The 25,259-nt window shown below is 33.8% G+C and overlaps 1 protein-coding gene across 11 annotated transcripts in view; it reads left to right on the plus strand.

Moving 5' to 3' along the window:
- The window catches only part of l(2)37Cd (general transcription factor IIIC subunit l(2)37Cd), a 126,391-nt gene that overhangs the window by 46,769 nt on the left and 54,363 nt on the right, over window positions 1–25,259 (plus strand). For all 11 annotated transcript variants that reach the window (XM_069843191.1, XM_069843193.1, XM_069843188.1 and 8 more), the window contains one exon: window positions 10,574–10,746. In XM_069843191.1, coding sequence (XP_069699292.1) covers window positions 10,574–10,746 — 173 coding nt within the window. The remainder of the gene's footprint in view (window positions 1–10,573; window positions 10,747–25,259) is intronic.

The raw sequence follows: 25,259 nt of genomic DNA on the forward strand, positions 1-25,259 counted from the left end.
ATCATTCTTTAGCAATATAAATAATATTCAAGTTATCATTTGTATTCTGTTATCGTTCTTTAGCAATATAAGTAATATTCAAATTATCACTTGTATTCTGGTATTGTTCTTTGGCGATATAAATAACATGAATTTAATATTATGTTTGGAACAATACACATATTGCATAATACTGGTGTTAGTTCTTTCTTTTTATATTATTACATTATACTATCTTGAAACACGATAAAATGAAAAGGAGTGACGAGGAATTGAACCTGAGACGTTAACATCTAAATTCCGACTGAATTACGAAGGCACAGGTATAGAAATATTTGCTAAAAAATTGGCCCAATCCCCCTCCAAGATTTTCTGATGATTTGTAGAAACTTGTCCAGGATGCTGGGGGCAAAGGCTAATTGGGATTTCCCGGTATCTGATCTGGTCAAAAATCCTGATAGAACTAATATTTAACTTCTGCAGTGAATTTCAATGAAGTCCGAAGGACCCAATTAGTCACATCCACTCTCTTCACGGGAACGGGAAGTTCCCACATTTATCCTACCCAAGAAAAACTGCAAACGTGAGCAAAGGAAGCTTTTAGCAGAAAAAGGAGCATCTTCTTCGGACTTCTGGGAAAAGAACTAAGGATGAGACTAGTGAAGTGCTTTGTGTGGAGTGTGATTCTGTATAGGGAAGAAACATGGACATTACGACGAAATGAAGAGAAATGAATAGAAGCATTTGAAATGTGGCTGTGGAGAAGAATGGAGCGTGTGAAGTGGACAGACAGAATAAGAAATGAAGTTGTGTTGGAAAAAGTGGATGAAGAAAAATGATGCTGAAACTGATTAGAAAGAGAAAAAGGAATTTGTTGGGTCACTGGTTGAAAAGAAACTGCCTACTGAAGGATGCACTGGAAGGAGTGGTGAATGGGAGAAGAATTCGGGGCAGAAGAAGATATCAAATAATAGACGACATTAAGATATGTGGATTATGTGCGGAGACTAAGAGGAAGGCAGAAAATAGGAAAGATTGGAGAATGCTGGGTTTGCATTGAAAGACCTGCCCATGGGCAGAACACTTATGTATGCCCAGGATGCTTGGAATGTCGTATCTGAGAACAGTCTCTATTTCCAAAGATTAGTCGATTCCATGCCACTCGACTGCAAGATGTGATCGAGATGTGGGGAAGATAGACTAAATATTGAATCATGGCTTTTTGTTTTGTTTTTTGAATGCTTAATTGTTTGAATGTTCTAAGGTAGATGCCAGTAAGTTTGTTTTGTTTATGCCATGAAAGATATTGTTGTTGAGAATAAAATCTTTTTTTCTTTCCATTTGCAGCCATAATGTCATAATAAATCATGATAAAGTCATGGCATAATACATTTATGAACCTGATGTTAATTATTAAATAACCATAAAAGAGAAAGGAGCAATTATGTATATTTTGTCTCTCTCTCTTAAAAACAAAACAAAAAAGAACATAAAAGCACCAGGTTGTATTCGAATGCAGGACCTCACGAATACCAGGCCGGAACGCTATCATTACGCTAGCAAGTAACACACAGAATACTTTAATTATAACTGTAGATATCAGGGAACGTGGTCCAACAACATGTAACATCGCCTGTCTCCGAATTGTAGCGAAGATACTTGAAGGGAACTTTGCTTCTGGAGAGCAGCCACTTTTTCTTTTGACAACTGTACATGTCGATTAGTGGATTCGAGAACAGAGCTACGTCAATGCAGTGGATCAGCAGACTAAAATACCATTACTTGTCCCTAATAATTGTTTTGTACACACTGATGTTTTAGTCCACCAATATTTTTGTTGTACTGATATATGAGATTGGGCTGTTCCACTGATATTTTCTTCTTCAGATTTCTAGAATATCTTGAAACTGTGTGCTCTGGGTTCACAGAAATTGAATTAGAAGCAATAGTTACAATGCTGTTATTATACTTTCCTACAACAATGTTCTCATTCTTTTCCGCTTTATACTCATATGTTCCACGTGCTGTTTTCTTCATTTTCTTTGATTCCTGCAAAGGACACTTTGATGTATGCGTTTCTCTAATTATTATTGTTTCCGTACCTATATGCCCCTTCTATGTAACTCTGAAAGTAGTGGTACTGGAGTGAAAAGATTATCAAAGAATAAGTGACAGGGCAATGCACCCAGATTTGTCACTGTATCTGCATATTGAAGAATCACACTAGCATCCAAACCCACATCCTATTTCTCTCTTGAGACACTAGTTGGAGCTCCTTGGTATGGATCTATCCACATTATGTATCAATTTATAGTAGTCTTTGTCCATATTTTATATCCATACTATCTTATAGGCTTTCCCCAGATAAATTGTTTGGATCCATGTTTCCCGATATAAGGTACCATTGCTTCATCCACAGAATGGTTTTCCTCATGGGGAGCATATTCCTGAAAGCATTTGTTCAGATGATGAAATAAGAGCCATACCTTAGCAAATTTATCAGCTGCATCAATTTCATCATTATTACACGCGTGGAAATTAGCCATTATAAATTTGAATCTATCATGAGACACTGCATTCACAACTACTAGTGGGTTATGGGTATCCAAGCTGTTTTCCCAATACATTTGGCGCTTAGGTAGATCTACTTATCCACTAAGTAGCAGTATTGGGATAAATATTTTCATTTCACTAATGGTAACATCACCAATGAAATTCTTCTGTGCTGCATATTGGTTAGTAAATTTAACCAGCATATCAATAATATCATCATCAAATAATTTTGTTGGAGAAAAGTTTGTTCAAGCCCCGAGTTTAGTGGGAAAATATCCCTGCTGTATGTCATCTTCTTCCGAATTGAAACTTATTACTCTTTCTCTTCATCTGTATATCAGTTGCTGAATCACTAGTATTTCTACTGCCATTCTCATTATCAACTTTACTGTGTTCATCACCATTATGGCGTTCATCATAATTATCCATTCTCTCTCCTTGTATGTTGAGGGTTACTTCCGTCTCAGCTCACAACTGACTACCAGGCATATTGTCAGTTGTAGGGCTCTTTTCATCATCAGAATCCTCATCAGCTACGTTATCACACACATTTGTTGGTGGTAAAATGGTGATGGAAATGTTATTGCACTTAGGTATAGCAACTTGGTCATTCTGAATCATATATAAGGTTTCATTTAGTGAAAACCCTCTGTAATAAAATCAGTACTATCAGTCTCACAAAATGTCCCCTCTTATGACTGACGTACTACATGTAGTACGCCTAACTTTACCATGATATGGCATAACACTAAATCAAAAATTGAATCTAATTATGAATTATTATATACGAAGTATATCATACGAGTATGCCCTATCAATATCAAAAGCATTATACCTATAGCATGTGATATATACCGACTTCGAGAACAGCACATTCTGCTCCACAGCCATGACTCACACAAATATGTTCACAACAATGACTATGGCAGACTGAACATAAAAGCAAAAATTGAAGGCAATTTATTATGTGTTATAAATTTTAGTACTGTATTATAGACTCTAAGATGGCTTATCTACGAAGTTATAATTTCGCTTGTGAAAATTTTATTAAATAACTTATTCTTTCCGTGAATCCCATGTAGTTTCAAATGTTATTTAGATGTTATTAAATATAATTTATGGATCGTATGACGAGACAAAGGGAAGGTAGAAAATAGGAAACAGTGTAGAAAGCTGGATTTGTAGTAAAAGACCTGTTCTTGGGCAGAACACTATCAGTGAAAAATATTATTTCAGTTACCCTTACGTTTTTCTCACTTATCCGTTTTTTCTTCAGACTCCATGAAAATGTATAAATCAAGTATTACTATATTATATTGGGTTATTTATTACAATCTTCAGTACCATCTCTAATTTATATTTGGTAAATATAAGGTCATAGCTGCAGTAACCAATGTTGTGAAGTTTATCATGTTTGTTTTTAGACCCAAGTAGTAGGTTATATGATAGCCAATTGGATTCGAGGTCTGAGACTGCTCTGGCACAGTTTTGAGTCCCTCTTGGGTTGATTATCTGGTTGGGTTTCTCAACTGTAAGGCGAATTTCAGGTAATCCCATGGAAAATTCTCAGGCTCCTTCAAATATCAACTCATTATCACCAGTTCACAGCACAATAAACCTTCAGGTAGTGCTGTGTTTGGAATGGAGAAAATGAGTATTTGGCCAAATATTTTGATTTAGCATGTTGGCAGTAAGGTTGTATTTATTTAGGAAATATTCTTTCTTTCATGGAGATAAAGTAACAGTAACCTTCAAGAAATTTCATATCCGGTCACAGCTCCACTGCACTGGAAATGTTTGAGTCTTCTTTTTGGCAATATTTTATTAATTTGCTTGCATTATTTAGTATGATTAGTTGAACAGTATCATCAACCTGATCAAGGAAATCATTGTTATACAGCAGAGGTTTTATCGTGGACGATATCTTGTCTTTTTCATCATTAGCTGCTAAGTCTATCATGTCAACATTTGAACAGTGTCCTGTATAACATCATTTGAAAAGTTAGATAACACAGTAAACTTAATTTAGCATCTTGCGATTTTTTTCTGTTCTGACATGTAGATGATCAGCTTCGTGAGTGTAAATTCTCTTCAATATAGAGAATTAGCAAAGCTGCAGCCCTTCAGTTGATACGATAAATATTTTTTAGGAGTGCTGGCTAGGTTTGCCAGAATTCTCTTTACAAAATGGTTACAATTGGGTGCATTATGTACAAAGAATAAAAAATATATATTATACCTAGTGTAATTAATATTGTTTTAATGTAATGTATCATATAGTTCCAGGATTTTCAAGTTTCTTATGTTAATTGTACTTTTCTGATGTCTATGGGTTGTGAACATAATCATACTTTGTATCTCCACATTATGGGTATCGGTAATTTATTTTTCCCATATTGTATTCATCACTTTATTGAACATTCATTAACTGTAGTAAGCACTCATTATGATCTAAAAGAGAAAAGTAAAGCTATGTTTTTATCATTAGTTCAGAATATTTCTTCAAGCATAGCTTTTGAAAAAGGCTGTTCTGTTAATACTAAAAAGTGAAAATGGCCAAAATTCAGTATTTTAACACATGCAAAAAATACTGGACTTTTTTTCATTAATATAATCTGGGAACTCCCTGTTCTGTGTGATAAGTGACAATCCTAATGCTGGCAAAGGTGCATTATAGCTGGTATAGATTGCTTTAAAGTTAAAATCGCCAGTATTCAGCATTTTTAACACATAAAAAGGTGGGGTTTCTTTTCATTAATAGAGTCCGGGAATTCTCTGTTCTGTGGGCTATATGGCAACCTTAATGCTGGCAGAAGAACATAATAACTGGTGTAGATTACTTTGAAAGTACAATATATAATTATGCACATAAAGTGTCATAACTTTTTTTTTTTTTACAATCTTCTCCATGGCATTAGTAGAATCCAGAACTTCTCTGTTCTGTGGGATACATGGCCACTTAATGCTGGCAGAAATGCATCATAACTGGTAAGATTACTTTGAAAGTACAGTATATAATTACGCACATAAAGTGTCACAACTATTTTTTTTACAACCTTCTTCATGACATTAATAGAATCGAGAAGTTCTTTGTTCTATATGGCAACCTTAATCCTAGCAGAAGTGCATTGTAAATGGTATAAATTGAAAGTACAGTATATAATTATGCACATAAATGGCCAGTTTTTCCAAGTAATGTTTAATTTGGCTTAACAAATGTTAAATTAACAGCTGGTTTATTTTTAACGTTTTGTTAAGATGTTTTCCATTTTTTCAACATAATTTTGTTTAAAATAACCAACACTTAACTTTAACTGTCGTTAATATTATTCTAACTATTCAACAGCAGTTGGTAATGATTTTGCATATATAAGACAACTTCTTATTGGCTGATATTATTATTTAAATTCTGTACTGTAGAGTAAGTCATGAAACATGTGTAAAATCATAACCTGTTACAGTAGCCATGATTCATACAATACAGAGAGTTGATAAATGAAAGTTGCATTGACTACTATTGAATAATAATAATTATTATAAGTATGGTTATATTTTATAATGCTACTGTAAATATGAATTTCTGTTTAGAAAAATCTCAGCATTATGACCACCAGGTGACAATAATTACACAAATGTGTGTGTAGTCAACTGTACACAAAACCCCGAGGAGAATTCCGTATCATATAAAATTCTCTAATTCAGGTCCATGTATAAATTATATGTAATTTCGTCCTAAAGAAGCAATTACTGCTGAAACATTTTATTATTTACTCACTGCGTATTTTGAAGTACTATTGACATTGGCTATAGCTGAAGAGCCAGTAACATAGAATCTAGAGTTAATAGTAGGTGGTGAATTGGAACAAGTGGCCTATTTCTGTTTGTAGGATATTCAAATCTGACTTCAAATTCTTGCCACATTGAGATCGCATATTTTCTCAATATTAAATGGATAATAGCTCAGCATTGAAATAAGCGTCAGTATGATAATCAGTTGACTTATAAAGATTATCTTCCCTATATTAATATTCCAAAATGTCTTTTAAATGATATATTAACAGTCTTATGGCCGGTTTCACAAAGCTTCATTAAGGTTTTAATGATTCATTAATTTATTTACTGGTTCATTAAATCATTTTCATCTCTCACCAAACATCTTTAGCCTAACGAACCAGTAAAACTATCATTAAATTTAGTGATAGAAATTTCCGTCTTTAAATTTGTAATTATTCATTAGTTGCAATATAAAATTGCGGAATGTTTCGACGCAGAATTGTTATATCTGGAACTACTCGAAAATTAAGACTCAAATGGAAATAATGTTAATCATTTAAAAACCGATCATTTTGAAAATTTGAATGACACAAAGATTCACAAAAGATACCGCGTCACGAAGATCGTGGTACCAGTACTCAAAATTTTAGAAGAAACTGATCATAGGTTAGAATATCATAAAAACGGCTGAGACAACGCTGAAACTAGTCAACTAGGTAACATACAACTGAGTTTTATTTTAAGACATGAAAGTGATTATTATAACTACATACAGGTACCTAAGAAATGTTAGTAAATTAATACATAATGTGCACTCAAACATAACAAAACTTAATTGGTATATTAACTTTCATTTATTAGAATTATATTATAGCTAGCGATAAGATACGTTTGCACTGGCTTTAAAACAGAAGCGAAAGAGCTGGATTCTTGGAATTTATAATCGTTTTCTTTCCGATGGAAATTTAATTTTCCAGCAGGATAATCACCCTGCACACACCGCCAAAAAACGTTCAAAGACGGTTCACGGAAAAGCATGAAAAAGAGGAGGATTGACAAATATCGAGACATCCCACCTCAAAATCCAGATCAGTTCTGGGATCAACTTCTGGCTACCTGGGAAGATTTCGCTAAGGACCAGAACTATTTCCGCAATCTGGTGGACTCAATGCCCCGAAAATGCCAGGCAGTGATAGACGCTGGTGGCATGTGGACAATGTATTAGATCCACATGTGTATTTCTTTTACTTTTCTTTAATTTGTTTGTTTATCTTTGTTTCATTTCGGGAAGAAAATTGATCTCCCAAGAGTTTTTTAAATTCTCCTAGTGGAGCCAGACTTGCGAAATAATTCGTTCCACTACACAAAATTTAAAAAATGAAGAAAGGTAACATGTATAAAAATTAGTTACATTAATAAAAAAAAAGTTATCGCCGAGAATCGAACACGGGCTCCAGGGATGACAAGCCAACATGCTACTGACTGCTCCATCAGAGAGCAATGACGTAACCAGCGCAACGAGGCAATATAGCTGCTCGGCTTGAAATCTACGGAGACAGCGCACATATAAACATACTCGTGTAAATATTTTAATGTTCAGTACTAGTTAATGTTTCATTTGGATTGATTTACTGAAGCTTGGTGAAACCGGCCCTTACTCTAAACATTCCTCAAAGAGAAACATAACATATTATTTTCACAACTTTTGTCTGAACAGCTGTGGTGTTATCCGCCATGTTTAACCATTTGTTAAATGGGTTAACAGCCTGAAATCCTACATTTAAAGTTAACAAACGGTTAAGAATCTGGTAAGCCAAACTGGTGTTGAATAAATGGAAAAACTGTATTTAACAAACTGTTGAAGGTTTAACAGTCATTAAGTGTTCTAACAATAGTTGGAAAAAACCGGCCAAAAGTGTCACAACTATTTTTGTACAATCTTCTCTATGGCATAAGTAAAATCCAGAAGTTCTCTATTCTGTGGACTGTTGTTGTTGTTTTCTAATGCCAGGCGTTTGACAATAAAGTCATTTGACTTCTTGCACTCCAATATTTTTCAAAGATATTATCATGGCCAGCCACTGAAGCACAGATTTTGAGGTGTTCCGAATCCATTTCTTGGTTTGAGTTGCACAATGGGCAGTTAGGGGACTGATATATTCCAATTCTATGCAGGTGTTTGGCCAAACAATCATGGCCTGTTGCCAATCTAAATGCAGCTACAGACGATTTTCGTGGTAAATCGGGAATTAACTGTGAATTTTGATGCAGAGAGTTCCATTTTTTCCCTTGAGATTGTGTTATCAAATTTTGTTTGTTGAAGTCTAAGTATGTAGATTTAATAAATCTTTTCACAGAGTAATACGTAGATTTAGTAGCAGGTCTGTAAGTAGCAGTGCTGCCCTTCTTTCCTAAAGCATCCACATTCTCGTTTCCCAGGATTCCACAATGGGATGGTATCCATTGGAGTACAATTCTTTTATTGAGTGATATTAATTGAGAGAGCATTTTAGTTATTTCTGCTGTTTGAGATGAAGGTGTGTGTGTAGAGACTATTGATAGAATAGCTGCTTTGGAGTCTGACAATATAACTGCATTTTTAAATTTATTGATGTGGCATAGAAGATTACTGAGACTTTCACTTATTGCAATGATTTCTCCATCAAAACTTGTTGTTCCATACCCAAGAGATCTGTAAAGTGAGAAGAGACAGCACGTAACACCTGCACCGGCACCTTGTTCTCTGGAGATCAAGGATCCGTCATTGTATAAATGAAGCCAGTTTTGTGGAGGGTACCTAATATTAATTGTCTCTAAAGACAATTGTTTTAGTATTTCAGTGTTTACTTCTGATTTTAGTATTTCTTCTGTTAAATTTAGGTTATATTCTATATTTAATAGAGTTAAAGGGTTTGGTTTAATTTGTAGGTTTTCTTTTAAATTCGGGATATTGATTTTCTGTTTTAATTCTTGAACAATGGATATGAAACTTTTTTGAGTTTTCAATCTACAGAGAGGACTGTATGAATGCCAATTGTTTCCTGGTAATCTAATAAGTTTTTCCTATTGAATCAGTGCTTTTTCTTCTATTGTCATTTTGATGCTGTTAATATTAGTGAGGAATCTCATAGAGTCTATTGGAGTTGTTTTGATTCCACCAGTAATGAGTCTGAGAGCTTGGTTTTGAACATATTCTATTTCGGTTATGAAAGGTGAAGTAATTAAAATTTCTCCGCAGTATGTCAGCACTGGCTGTATAAACATTTTGTATGTAGTGTTCAAAGTGTTCCTAGAGCATCCCCATTTCTTTCCTGCTAGTCTTTTTAGAAGGGAGAATCTTTTACGAGCTTTTTCAGAAATGTATTTCAAATGGTTGCTTCATGTTAACTTACTATCAAAAAGAACTCCAAGATATTTGGATTCATAAGTCCTAGGAAGGTGTTGGCCATTGTATTGGATATTGAATTCTCTTCCTTTTTTACCAAGTGAAAATATTTGGTAGTTACTTTTGCTTAAATTGAGTGTCATCAAATTTGATGTATTCCATTCATGTAGTTGATTTAGAGCTTTAAGAGTAGAATTTTGAATTTTGTCTCTATGTCTGTAAGATCCGGAAGTCCACAAAACTATATCATCTGTATCTGTGGACTGTATGGCAACCTTAATACTGGCAGAATGCATCATAACTTTGAAAGTAATTACAGTATATAATTATACACATAAAGTATCACAACTATTTTTTTACCATCATAGAGATCAGATGCAATTTTACAATGTTCAGGATATGTATAATAATATAATATGTTTTATTTTACATTAAATTTAAAACCTATATTATTATCACAACTATGTTATTGGTGTTAACAGTAATCAAAGTCCATAAAATTTTTGCCTTACTACATCCTATGGCGACCAGATAGCCCAGTTGGTAGAGCAAATGGCTACAGATGGGAAGGCCCTGGATTCAATCACGAGTGATGGCTGGATTTTTCACGTTTTCAAAACTGGGATTCATCCAGTCCCTGGAGATTTCCTGGGGGTAAAAAGTGGTCGGGGTGTGGTGCTCACCTCACTGCCTTTAGTGCCAAAATCATGAATGCTTAGAGCTCTATCATCATGTTCTGTATGTTTCTGCAAGACGTCTGAAGAGGGTACTTCTACATTATATCCTAGATGTCAATAATTGTATTTTGTTACCTTCCTATATGAATACATATAATTAATTTTGTATCAATGCATTAAAAAAAAAAATATCGTATACTTACAGATTTGTGTGACTTCCAATATCTGACAATGAATCCTGAATTTGGTGACCATGGACAAATGGTTTGTAAATATGACAGTCTGGTTCCAATAGGACTTCCAACAGCTTCATGGCTTGCTGGCAGTGCACCATATTTCTTACCACCAGCTACTTTTTCACGTATGGATACAATGCAGGTACTAATATGTTTCCAATTAGCAAACTGATTCAAATTTGATTAAGTGTTGTTGTTGAAGTTGTTGTTGTTGTTTTCTAATGCCAGGCGTTTGACAATAAAGTCATTTGACCTCTTGCACTCCAATATTTTTCAAAGATATTATCATGACCAGCCACTGAAGCACAGATTTTGAGGTGTTCCGAATCCATTTCTTGGTTTGAGTTGCACAATGGGCAGTTAGGGGACTGATATATTCCAATTCTATGCAGGTATTTGGCCAAACAATCATGGCCTGTTACCAACCTAAATGCAGCTACAGACGATTTTCGTGGTAAATCGGGAATTAACTGTGGATTTTGATGCAGAGAGTTCCATTTTTTCCCTTGGGATTGAGCTATCAAATTTTGTTTGTTGAAGTTAGCAGTGCTGCCCTTCTTTGCTAAAGCATCCGCATTCTCGTTTCCCAGGATTCCACAATGGGATGGTATCCATTGGAATACAATTCTTTTATTGAGTGATATTAATTGAGAGAGCATTTTAGTTATTTCTGCTGTTTGAAATGAAGGTGTGTGTCTAGAGACAATTGATAGAATAGCTGCTTTGGAGTCTGACAATATAACTGCATTCCTAAATTTATTGATGTGGCATAGAAGATTCCTGAGACATTCACTTATTGCAATGATTTCACCATCAAAACTTGTTGTTCCATATCCAAGAGATCTATAAAGTGAGAAGAGACAGCACGTAACACCTGCACCAGCACCTTGTTCTCTGGAGATCAAGGATCCGTCGGTGTATAAATGAAGCCAGTTTTGTGGAGGGTACCTAATATTAATTGTCTCTAAAGACAATTGTTTCAGTATTTCAGTGTTTACTTCTGATTTCAGTATTTCTTCTGTTAAATTTAGATTATATTCTATATTTAATAGAGTTAAGGGGTTTGGTTTAATTTGTAAGTTTTCTTTTAAATTCGGCATATTGATTTTCTGTTTTAATTCTTGAACAAGGGATATGAAACTTTTTTGAGTTTTCAATCTACAAAGAGGACTTAAGAATGCCAATTGTTTCCTGGTAATCTGATAACTTTTCCTATTGAATCAGTGCTTTTTCTTCTATTGTCATTTTGATGCTGTTAATATTAGTGAGGAATTTCATAGAATCTATTGGCGTTGTTTTGATTCCACCAGTAATGAGTCTGAGAGCTTGGTTTTGAACATATTCTATGTCGTTTATGAAAGGTGAAGTAATTAAAATTTCTCCACAGTATGTCAGCACTGGCTGTATAAACATTTTGTATGTAGTGTTCAAAGTGTTCCTAGAGCATCCCCATTTCTTTCCTGCTAGTCTTTTTAGAAGGGAGAATCTTTTACGAGCTTTTTCAGAAATATATTTCAAATGGTTGCTCCATGTTAACTTACTATCGAAAAGAACTCCAAGATATTTGGATTCATAAGTCCTAGGAAGGTGTTGGCCATGGTATTGGATATTGAATTCTCTTTCTTTTTTACCAAGTGAAAATATTTGGTAGTTACTTTTGCTTAAATTGAGTGTCATCAAATTTGATGTATTCCATTCATGTAGTTGATTTAGAGCTTTAAGAGTAGAATTTTGAATTTTGTCTCTGTCTGTAAGATCCGGAAGTCCACAAAACTATATCATCTGCAAGTAGTGCTGTTTTCATATTTGATTCTTCTAATAGGGAGGGTAAGTCATTTATATAAATATTGAATAAAGTTGTGCTGAGGACAGTGCCCTGAGGTGGACCTCGATATGTTTGTCTGTAACTAGAAAGTGAGTTATTGAATTTAGTGGCAATGAATCTTTGACTAAGGAATTCTGATATCCATCTGAACATAAGTGTAATGATGGGTATTTCATAATATTCTGCATCCCATCAGTTTGGACTCTGGAAAACTTCCAATATTACAGTGTGCAGGTACATATGTTCAAATCCTGCTGATATTTCTCAAGGTATCCACCAATTGTTTTCTTTTTCTTCACTACCAATACTGTTAACGATCACTGTAACTGTCATCATCATCATTATCACCATCACCAACACATTATGATGACCATTATCATTGACTAAGAGACAGGCACAACACAGTAAATTGTGTGGCTGCATTTCACATTGCCTTAGAAACAGAATGAACTAAAAAGTAGCAGTAATTGTAGTTACTCTTAACCCCATCAGAATTTGTGCTGGCTTTAAAAAGTAACCAGAACCAAACTGTTGCACATGCATGCTTTGTAGTTATGAGTTGCGCTGTTAGGTGGTGTTAGTTTGGGGTCTCCCGTGACCGTTAGTGAGTTGGCGTCAGTCTGAGTTAAGTGGCTCGTTTGTGGTGCTGTGTTGTTTGCATTCCTGTTTCAACCATTTGGTAATTAGTGAGATGGCCGACCACAAGGAACAAAGAGTGTGTGTGAAATTTTTTTTCTGTTAGGGAAAACTGCAGCCAAGACCATTGGGATGCTACGGCAAGCCTTTAATGATGATGCTTTGGGGAAATCACAGGTCTACAAATGGTTTTCCCATTTCAAATCTGGCAACATGTCAACTGAAGACATGCCATGCCCCGGGCATCCTTCGACAGGAAGAAATGACGAAAACATTGCCAAAATTAAATGTGCAATTGCTGAAGATCGTCGAAAGACCATTGACGAAGTTTCTGAGCAAACGAACCTGTCATAGAGCACAGTCCAGCAAATTTTAATGGAAGATTTGCACAAGAGACTGGTGTCTGCAAAATTTGTTACTCGCTTGCTCACAGATGACTGAAGATAAAACCGTGTGAGTGTTTGCTGCGACTTGAAGAGAGAACAATCCAAATTTTCTTAAAAGAATTGTGGCTGGGGATGAGTCTTGGTGCTATGGGTATGATCCAGAATCAAAGCAAGCATCGAGCCAGTGGAAAACTCCAAATTCACCATGACCCAAGAAAGCACGTCAAGTGCGATCCAATGTGAAAACAATGTTGATTTTTTTTTTTTTTTTGATGTGAATGGCATTGTCCACAAAGAGTTCGTTCAGCCAGAACAAACAGTGAACCAACATTTCTATTTGGATGTGTTACGAAGATTATGAGAGAGTGTGCGACGAAAACGGCCCGAAATGTGGAGAAATGGGAACTGGTTGCTTCACCACGACAATGCTGCAGCCCACACAGCTCTGACGGTCCGACAGTTTTTGACAAACAACAACAACATGGTGCTTGTGCCTCATCCACCCTACTCACCCAATCTGATTCTGTTGGATTTTTTTTTTTTTTGTTTCCACAGATGAAGAAATGTCTGAAAGGAAAGTGATTCAGTGATGTGGATGACATAAAAAAAAAATACACTAACGGCTTTGAACAGTATCCTGCCTCAAGAGTTCCAGCACTGTTTTCAGCAGTGGCAAAAGCATTGGGACAAGTGCATTAATGCAAATGGACAATACTTTGAAGGGGACTAAAGTACTGTGAATGTAGAGTTCAAAAAAAAAAAAAAAAAAAAAAATCCGCTTATTTTTGGGTCCCCCCTCGTATTTCTATTCAACATTTAATTTAGCGTTCTTGGAATATATATATCAAAGTGGAAGTTCTTCCACCTTTATATATTTAGGTGGTCTTTAAACTAAAATTGCGCAATTTCTATTACATGTGAATGAAGTAACATAATGGCACTAAAGAATTGTTAAGTTATTTAAATAAACAGTTCTTTTGTGATCTATAACTGTTCGTTAGAAAGATGTAATGAATGAAGCAAGTTAACATATTGACTTCAAATATGGCATTACTTGGATCAAGTTGTGTATGGGAATAACAACTCATTGTTATTATTGTTATTATTAATATTATTATTATTATTATTATTATTATTATTATTATCATCATCATCATCATTATCAGTGCACTTATTCTTGAGAAAAAGGTGGTGAAACTCTGTGTAGTATACTGTATATTATAATGGCTGGGGGATGATTACTATTCAGTGCATGGGAATGTTTTTGTTTCTAACCTCCTTTTCGCACAAGAAAAGACTTTAAAGATCTAAGTGGAGTTAAAAAAAATCAATTATTAACACAGTTATCAGGTTTCGTGATGAAAAACACAACAAAAAGGTGGCGGATAAAAGCACATTATTATTATTATTATTATTATTATTATTATTATTATTATTATTATTATTATTATTATTATTATTATTATCATCATCATCGTCATCATCATCATCATCATCATCATTCGGTCGTAAGCCATCATGCTGAACGGTTGTGCTAGTGAGTAGCTGCCTGAATTATATAGCATAGTCAGTACCTCGTTGCTTGTATTGCTATGGCGCCAAGCAAGGATATCTGTATGATAAGTAATTCGGCCTTCTTCAAAAGACAGAAATTTCTTAAATGTGCTGGACCCTGTGGTCTTCGATTTCATCTCGATTGCCTTAACATTGGTGAAGCAGAATTTGATAATTTCATGCAAAGTGGAAGTTCTTCTTATAAGTGCCGGAAATGTGTAAGTGTTTTAAAATCTTCGCAAGGAGACAACACACCAGTGCGATCCATTCAACTTGGGGAAAAGAAGGTGATCTCGCCTACCCGTGAATTGGTTCTTCCGAACTTTCCATCATCATACGATGGGCTTGGAGTACAAATTGAAACAGTAAGGCTTAATAGTGTCTCGATATTGGACATGGTGAGTGATATTTGGCTTATGTAAAGAATCTGGAGAAAGACATGAATGAGCTGAAAAGCGAAAATTTTGTTCTTACAGAGCAATTGTCTGACTTATTGTCTAAGAGTGGGTGCCCTTTAAATTCTAATCAGATTAATTCTACTAATTGTCAACATTCTGTTCAATCTAATGACCTCATTATTAAGAAGTCATACAGTAAGGTAGTGTCAGAGAACAAAGCTGCTGACAACTCATATACTTGTAATTCTGATGCATCAACAACAAGGAAGTCTGCATCTACAACTTCTCTTGTTACAGTTAGACATAACAATCTTGAACTGAATAAGGCCAATGCTTCAACTTCTGCTGACGAATCCGAAGGTTTTCAATTAGTATCTCGAAAAAAATATAAAAAAATAGAACCCAAAGTTGGAACATTGGCTACGAGTAACATTGAAATGGCCCCTGAGAGAATAAGAACTAAATCTCTATTTGTTTCGAGATTTAGTTCCAAAGTCAACACAAACAATATAGAGGACACTCTGAAGAATCAACTTCAGCTAAGATCTCTCGCTGTAACTAAACTCAAAACTAAATTTCAATCATATTCTTCCTTCCACATTACTGTTGATGTGAAGGATTTTGATTCCATTAACAATCCTGAAGTTTGGCCTGCAGGTTGCCTAATTGCACCATTTTATGGTAAACTAAAACCTGAACAGCATTTTACACATTCTGCCAATTCGAACTCCATTGATTCTCAGGGAAATGCCTCTTAGTTTGCTCGCTTTCATTTTCAATGTTCAGTTCTATTAATCATCTTGAGATTTTCTACCAAAATGTTCGTGGACTTAATACTAAAGTTGATGAAATTTTTCAAAATATACTGAGTAATAATGATCTCATTATCTGTCTCACTGAAACATGATTATCTGAGTCAGTTAATTAAATTTATTTCCTAATAATATACTGTGTTTCGTGCAGACAGAATGTTTGAAGACACTAACAAAAAAAGAGATGGTGGTATCCTAACAGCGATTAGCAACCAGTTACTTTTTACAAGTAGGCGTTTTGACGTAGAAATTATTAGTGAATGCGTTTGGGTTGAAATTACAATGACTCATGGTTTTAATCTGTTAATTGGTAACCATTATTTCTCTCCTGATACAGATCACAATCTCTTAAAATCTTATCTTAATTTTCTTGAAAAAAAATCTTCATACTCAAAATTTTAGAATAGTAATCCTTAGTGATTTCAATACTCCGGGTATGGACTGGTCAACTGGTTTTAATCTTAATGACACTCATTATTACTCTAAAATTAAGTCTAAGGATTAATATTCCTCGACTTGCCTTCTTGGATTAAATAAAATTAACTCTACCGTTACTAGTAAAAATCTTGTTGATTTGGTTTTTACTAATGTCAATAATAGCATAGTTAAACTTGGGAATCACTCTCTAGTTTTAGAGGATATTTGTCATCTATATATCTCTATTTTATTGAAGTAAATTTATCGATACCGGAACACTGTCATATTAGTTCATATTTAAATTATTCTCAAGGTGATTATCTGAATCTTTATTCTATTCTTTACAATTATGATCGGAACAGGATATATCACACTACTGATGTAAACACTGCTGCAAATTCCTTGTCTCAAATTATAAACAATGCTATATTTCTTTCTGTCCCTGTCACCTGTGTTAAAAAATCGCACTATCGTAAATGGTTTTCAAACAAATTACGTCAGATTATTAAGAAAAAAAAAAGCTCATAAAAATTACAAAAAATATAAAACTGATCAACATTGTCAAATTTTTTCTAATTTTAGAAAACAAGTCAAAGCCATGATTAAATCCGATAAATTCAAATGGTTACAATCAATTGGTGATAATATAACCTAAAGCATGAACCAAATAAATTTTGAAAATGTTGTTGTTGTTGTTTTCTAATGCCAGGCGTTTGACAATAAAGTCATTTGACCTCTTGCACTCCAATATTTTTCAAAGATATTATCATGGCCAGCCACTGAAGCAAAGATTTTGAGGTGTTCCGAATCCATTTCTTGGTTTGAGTTGCACAATGGGCAGTTAGGGGACTGATATATTCCAATTCTATGCAGGTGTTTGGCCAAACAATCATGGCCTGTTACCAATCTAAATGCAGCTACAGACGATTTGCATGGTAAATCGGGAATTAGCTGTGGATTTTGATGCAGAGAGTTCCATTTTTCCTTTGAGATTGTGTTATCAAATTTTGTTTGTTGAAGTCTAAGTATGTAGATTTAATAAATCTTTTCACAGAGTAATATGTAGATTTAGTAACAGGTCTGTAAGTAGAAGTGCTGCCCTTCTTTGCTAAAGCATCCGCATTCTCGTTTTCCAGGATTCCACAATGGGATGGTATCCATTGGAGTACAATTCTTTTATTGAGTGATATTAATTGAGAGAGCATTTTAGTTATTTCTGCTGTTTGAGATGAAGGTGTGTGTTTAGAGACTATTGATAGAATAGCTGCTTTGGAGTCTGACAATATAACTGCATTTTTAAATTTATTGATGTGGCATAGAAGATTCCTGAGACTTTCACTTATTGCAATGATTTCTCCATCAAAACTTGTTGTTCCATACCCAAGAGATCTATAAAGTGAGAAGAGACAGCACGTAACACCTGCACCGGCACCTTGTTCTCTGGAGATCAAGGATCCGTCAGTGTATAAATGAAGCCAGTTTTGTGGAGGGTACCTAATATTAATTGTCTCTAAAGACAATTGTTTCAGTATTTCAGTGTTTACTTCTGATTTCAGTATTTCTTCTGTTAAATTTAGATTATATTCTATATTTAATAGAGTTAAAGGTTTTGGTTTAATTTGTAGGTTTTATTTTAAATTCGGGATATTGATTTTCTGTTTTAATTCTTGAACAATGGATATGGAACTTTTTTGAGTTTTCAATCTACAGAGAGGACTGTATGAATGCCAATTGTTTCCTGGTAATCTAATAAGTTTTTCCTATTGAATCAGTGCTTTTTCTTCTATTGTCATTTTGATGCTGTTAATATTAGTGAGGAATCTCATAGAATCTATTGGAGTTGTTTTGATTCCACCAGTAATGAGTCTGAGAGCTTGGTTTTGAACATATTCTATTTCGTTTATGAAAGGTGAAGTAATTAAAATTTCTCCGCAGTATGTCAGCACTGGCTGTATAAACATTTTGTATGTAGTGTTCAAAGTGTTCCTAGAGCATCCCCATTTCTTTCCTGCTAGTCTTTTTAGAAGGGAGAATCTTTTACGAGCTTTTTCAGAAATGTATTTCAAATGGTTGCTCCATGTTAACTTACTATCGAAAAGAACTCCAAGATATTTGGATTCATAAGTCCTAGGAAGGTGTTGGCCATGGTATTGGATATTGAATTCTCTTTCTTTTTTACCAAGTGAAAATATTTGGTAGTTACTTTTGCTTAAATTGAGTGTCATCAAATTTGATGTATTCCATTCATGTAGTTGATTTAGAGCTTTAAGAGCAGAATTTTGAATTTTGTCTCTATGTCTGTAAGATCCGGAAGTCCACAAAACTATATCATCTGCAAATAGTGCTGTTTTCATGTTTGATTCCTCTAATAGGGAGGGTAAGTCATTTATATAAATATTGAATAAAGTTGTGCTGAGGACAGCGCCCTGAGGTAGACCTCGATATGTTTGTCTGTAACTAGAAAGTGAGTTATTGAATTTAGTGGCAATGAATCTTTGACTAAGGAATTCTGATATCCATCTGAACATATTGCTGGAGATACCTAATTTCTGGAGTTTTAGTAATAATTTATTTCTCCAAACAGAGTCATATGCTAACTGAAAGTCAATAAATATTGCCAAGGCATCTTCTTTCTTGTTAAAACAATCTTTTATTTCTTGGCCGAGGCATATGACTTGTTCATTAGTAGAGTGTAGTTGTCAAAAGCCGGCTTGTCTTGGTGATAAAAGATTTTGGGATTCTAAATACCAAGTTAATCTGTTGGAGATCATGGACTCCATGGTTTTTGCTATCATGCTTAACAGTGTTATTGATCGATAACTATTAACATCATGAGCAGGTTTGCCTTTTTTGTGAATTGGTACAATGATTGCTTTTTTCCAAGCTGCAGGAATTGAGGTGTTCCGTGATAAATTGAAAATGGATAAAAGTACTGACTTGGCTTTTTCCCCCAGATGTTAAAAAAATTCGTAATGAATGATGTCGGGGCCAGGAGATTTCTTGGTTTTTAAATTTTGTATAGCTATATTTAATTCTTAGGAAGTAAAATTTTGATGAAATATTTCAGGTTTTGTACTAGTAATATTGTTTTTATTATTTTTATGTAATTCTCTTTTGATAAATTTGTCAGTTTTTTTGATATTGGGATGTAATCTGTGAGAGTTTGAGTAGTGTTTATTAAATGCGTTCGCTATATCTCTGCTATCTGTTAGCGTTTTGTTATTATGAATAAAAGGTTGGCTAGTATTTTCCTTTGTATTGGAAATATTCTTTAGAAATTTATATGTTTTAGCACTATCGGATCTGTAATTAATATTTTCAATAAATTTATTAAAACTGTTCTTTTTTGCTGTTATGATTGCTTTTTTAAGAATGGCAGTCTTCTTCCTCCAGTCTTGAGTATCTTCTGGTGTTTTGCTATGTTCTGCTTTGGTTCTTGCTTTATCTCTATCTTGTTTCAATAAGTTCAGGTTTTCTGTCCAGAATGGGGTGTATTTTTTTGGTTTGCCTCGTGGAATGTGCTTTTTTGCAATTTTAAGAAGAGATTCACAGAAATATTTGTTCAATCTATCTGAGTTTGTATTTTCCATTAATGGTGTGTTGAGCTTGAGGTATTTGTCGAGTTCTGTTGTAAATAGTTTCCAATTCGCTTTCTTAAAGTTCCATGTTGTTTTGTTATTGTAGGGTTCTTTTCTTCGGTTTTGGTGGAGATGGATAGAAGCGATGATGACTCTATGGCCAGATCCAGCGTCTTCAATTATTTTTTTCTTGGTTTCGTGATGGATATCTGATGTTACTAGTAATAAGTCTGGATTTGTACCAGAACCAGAATAATGAATGAAAGTAGGGGGATCTTCTTTTCTGTAGACAAGTTCTGCGGTTGTAGTGTTTAGGAGGTCCATGATCATTTTTCCAGGTTGGTTTACATTATCGTAGCCCCAAAGTTGGGAGTGGGCGTTAAAGTCACCAATTATGATAGTTTTAGGTTGTATATCAAACAAAGTTAGATCAAGGGGATTATTAGGTGGATTATAGGCACTGTAGATTTTGAAATGTTGTTGATTTTTCCATACTTCAATTCTTATTAGTTCTAATTTGTCTTGATTATCCATTTCTTTTATGATTTGATGAGAGTATATTGGCTAGTTCAGTCTTCTTGGCTGATGTTATACCACCAGCATTCCATTGTAAGATGTTTAGTTGATTCTGTACCATTAAAGTAGTCCCCGCCCGGAGATCCGATTGGGGGACTATTTTACCTCCGGATAATTTTACCTTAATGGTACTCATTTCATATTGGAGTGGTTAAATGGCAAGTTGTAGCCAATTTAAGTGAACACCATATTTTAACGTTTTGGTGGTTACTTCATTCACACACAATCCCCAGAATGTCTGGAGGACCACACCTGCTGTTGGTCGACGGGTCCATTGGACCTAGCTGGGAGATCTTGTTGATCACCAGCTTTCTCTCCTTAAGCCACTGGAGGACGATTTTAGTGCCATAGCAGGTCAGCACTAGGAACAGAAAAGTAGAAAGAGGAGGAAGGAAAGGGAAATGAACCCCTAGGCCTCGAATGCTCTAATGCCGTCGAGGTCGAAGAAAGTAAGAGTTCGGTCAGAGAACTGGATTGGAAAGGGTAAAGAGGGAATTAGGTATTGAATAGAGGAAAATTATACCAAATTCAGTCATTAACTCATCAAGCTGACCAGTGCTAATTGATGAGTAGCCCCTCCCTTTGGTTCAGCTTGTAAAATTATGCTTACTAACAGTTGCACCACGGGAAGGTAGGGATGGGACGTTGGGTATTTGTCCAGGTTGGTTCCTTAAAGCCTTCAATGGGAAGGATTAATGGCTCTCCACCCTGTATCTGACAGATACCCTTTTGCAGCCATATGAAAATATGTTGAAGCTTTTCGAAAAACTAATACCAATCCCACTGAATTAATAAATGACGTTCACATCACTGATCAAAAAGAAATTGCAAATGCATTTGCTAGTCAATTTAAATCTGTTCAACAATATTATAATTCTAATTTCATTACTTATGATTCTAATATTACTGACTGTTTGCCCCTGCCTAAAATTACTTTCGATGATGTAACTAAAGATATTAAAAAAACTAAAACCTAATAAATCTAAAGGTACTGATAGTATTCCTAATTTAATAATTAAGAGTTGCTCTAATATTCTCATCCCCGTTTTAACTTATTTATTCAGTCTTAGTTTAAAAACAGGTATTTATCCTTCACTTTGGGAGAAGCATCTATTATTCCAGTTTTTAAAAATGGTAATAAAAACAGTGTTACTAATTATAGACCTGTTTCTATCTTAAACAGTTTTTCAAAAATAAAAAAAAAAGTAATTCACAAATACATTTCATTTTATGTCAAACATAAGATCAATTCAGCCCAGCATGGATTTACTAGAGGGAAATGTACTACTACTAATTTAGTTTTCTATCTCAATCTCATAATGCCTGCAGTTGAAACTCAAGGTCAAATTGACTCCATTTTGTTCGATTTTAGCAAAGCATTTGATGTTGTTCCTCACAAAATTCTATTAAATAAATTAAGTAATTTTGGTCTCTTCACTAACTACGTTAATTGGTTTGAAAATTGTTTAACAGATAGACAATCTTGTGTTCGACTAGGTAATTCTCTCTCTGTTCCATTTAATAGTTTATGTGGAGTTCCTCAAGGGTCTACATTGGGACCTCTCTTATTTTTATTATTTATAAATGATATAAGTAAAAGAATAAGTTCTAGCTGCCTTTTATTTGCGGATGACCTCAAAATCTTTCGTAAAATTAATAGTTTGGCTGATTGTCAAATTCTACAAAATGACATTAATTAAATTTCGCAATGTTCTGTTGAAAATGGAACGAAAATTAATCAATTCAAAACTTTTGTCATTTCCATCTCACGGAAAACTACTTCCCTAAAATTTAATTATTCTCTTAGTAATGTCATAATTATTAGTAAGAAAGATAGTATTAGAGATCTTGGTGTCATACTTGATTCTAAACTATATTTTCATGATCATGTGCAATATATTTATACCCATTCATTAAGAATGCTTGGTCTAATTAGATCTATAACTTATTATTTTTCCTACTCCTATGTGTCTATTAATTTTATACTATACATTGGTTAGATCCAAGCTACAATATGCATCTGTTATATCGAACTCCATTACTTCCACCGACTCGGCTAAATTGGAGAATATTCAAAGAAAATTTATTTCCTTGTGTTCTTATAGATTTTTACCAAATTCCGATGATTATAAATATGAGATTAACTGTTAATATTTTAATTGCTGTAGTTTATTTGCCAGACATCAAGATCTTGATTATTTATTTTTTTGTAAAGTCATTAAGAGTGATATTGATTGTGAATCATTCATAAGCAATATCAGTCTTCGTATTCCTGCTAAGGGTTTAAGATTTCATAATTTTTTTTTATAATAGGAATTCTAAATCTCTTCTCTCCGGTCTGCAGATGTATAAAATATGCTAATTTCCTTGGGTTGAACTTGGATCCATTTAATGTGCAGTATATACTTTTTGAGTTTTATATCAGTTGTTGTTAATTTATGCCTTTTGTTTAGATATGTATTATAATATTCTCGTCATCTTGTATATCTTTGTAAAACTATTTAGGCCTATATGATTCCATTCTTTCATTTGCAATTATCATCTCATTTAACTGCCATTATTTTAATGATCCATTGTACTTTTATTGTAATTTATATGATTGCTATTGTTTTTGTTTTATGTCTTTGTGCTGAACTGTAATTGGCCACTGGCTGTTGTACAGCACATTAAATATAAGTAAATAAATAAATAAATAAATAATAATAATAATAATAATAATTATTATTATTATTGTTATGATTATTATTATTATGATGATGACGATAGTAGTAGTAATAATAATAGTAATAATAATAATAATAATAATAATAATTATTATTATTATTATTATTATTATTATTATTATTGTTATGATTATTATTATTATTATTATTATTATTACTATTATTATTACTACTACTATCGTCATCATCATCATCATCAAATAACATTGACTCTGATAGTTTTCAAACTGTAACTCGTAAAAAATTTAAGAAACATGATCCTAAAGTTGACACTCTAACTACTAGCAACTTAGAAATGGCTCCAGAGATAATCAGAACTAAATCACTTTTTTTTTTCTAGATTTAGTCCTAATGTCAACAAGAATAATATTATGGATTCACTCTTTATCTTTAATCAACTTAAATTAAGATCTCTTGTAATAACGAAATTGAAAACCAAATATCAGTCGTATTCCTCTTTTCACATCTCAGTTGATGAGAGGGATTTTGAGTTAATTAATAATTCTGGTGTTTGGCCTGCTGGATGTCTCATTGCACCCTTGTTTGGTAAACTTAAACGAGAGCAGCATTTTGCTCCACCAGGTACTTCTGTTGATTCTAGGGTTAAAGCCTCTTAATATTATTCTCTAACTCTCAGTGCACAGGTCTAGTAATCATCTTGAGATATTTTACCAAAATGTTTGTGGTCTTAACCCGAATCTGCCTAGCGGTACCATATGGTACCACAGGTACATATAGTAGTTTCCAGTTGCTGTGTTGGCAACAATTATTATTTTCACAATTTCTCATTGTTTAATTTACTCACTGACATTCCAGTCCTTGTTAGGAAAAGAATATTTTGAAGTTATATGGCTTGGTATGCGTAGTGGCGTTCGATAATTATACACATTTTCTTGAATCACTAAATTTTGGTATCGGTTTGAAGTAAATATTTGAATTCATTCAATTAGGATTATAATTTTGAATAAATTCTGATTTCATATATTGGAAAAGGCTTATAGTAAAGCATTCAATTCATGTTTTCACTATAAATATATGAACTGCCAAATATATATGACGTAGAGTTAGTCTGGTACTGTATGGTACCACTAGGCAGATGCCGTAGCATTTTGTAAAGAATCGATTTTTCCTCTTTATAGCATTCATATTGATAATTTATTATGGTTCCTGGAACATAACACTTACTGAAGCTGTAAGAATCATAGAGGATGACAGTATAATAATCTAAGTACTATCTATATTGATCCACCAGACGTCACAGTGAATTCTGATGAAGATTATAGAGAGGAAGATACAGGCGGTTTACTTGATAATCTCTTAGGAATTCAATTTTATTACGGTGAAAGGCATATGATTTATTTAACTGTGATGAAGATAGTGATGTGACAAATAAAGAAAGTTAGAAGAAATAAGAAAACATAAAGAAAACTTTTACTTTGAAGAATCGAAACAGGTTTGAGTCTAAGAATGAAGATGAGATGAGGACAAGTAGTTCAATTTCGTGCTCACAAAATACAGAAGGAAAGGGTAACCAGGAAGGAAACAATCAAAGTCACACGAAACCAACTTCATCGATACGTGAACATCCCCCTTCTAACAGTAGCATTTTTCCTGTAGTTGACTACACATTTTATAGAGGAAAATAGCCTACAGAATTTGTTTGAAGTATTCTTTGACTGTAATGTTATTGATTTTATTTTGTAAGAGAAACCCAGTGTTATGCTTTATTTCTAAATGTACAAGGTTTACA

This window comes from Periplaneta americana, chromosome 13, assembly GCF_040183065.1.
Source record: "Periplaneta americana isolate PAMFEO1 chromosome 13, P.americana_PAMFEO1_priV1, whole genome shotgun sequence".
Taxonomy (NCBI): domain Eukaryota; kingdom Metazoa; phylum Arthropoda; class Insecta; order Blattodea; family Blattidae; genus Periplaneta; species Periplaneta americana.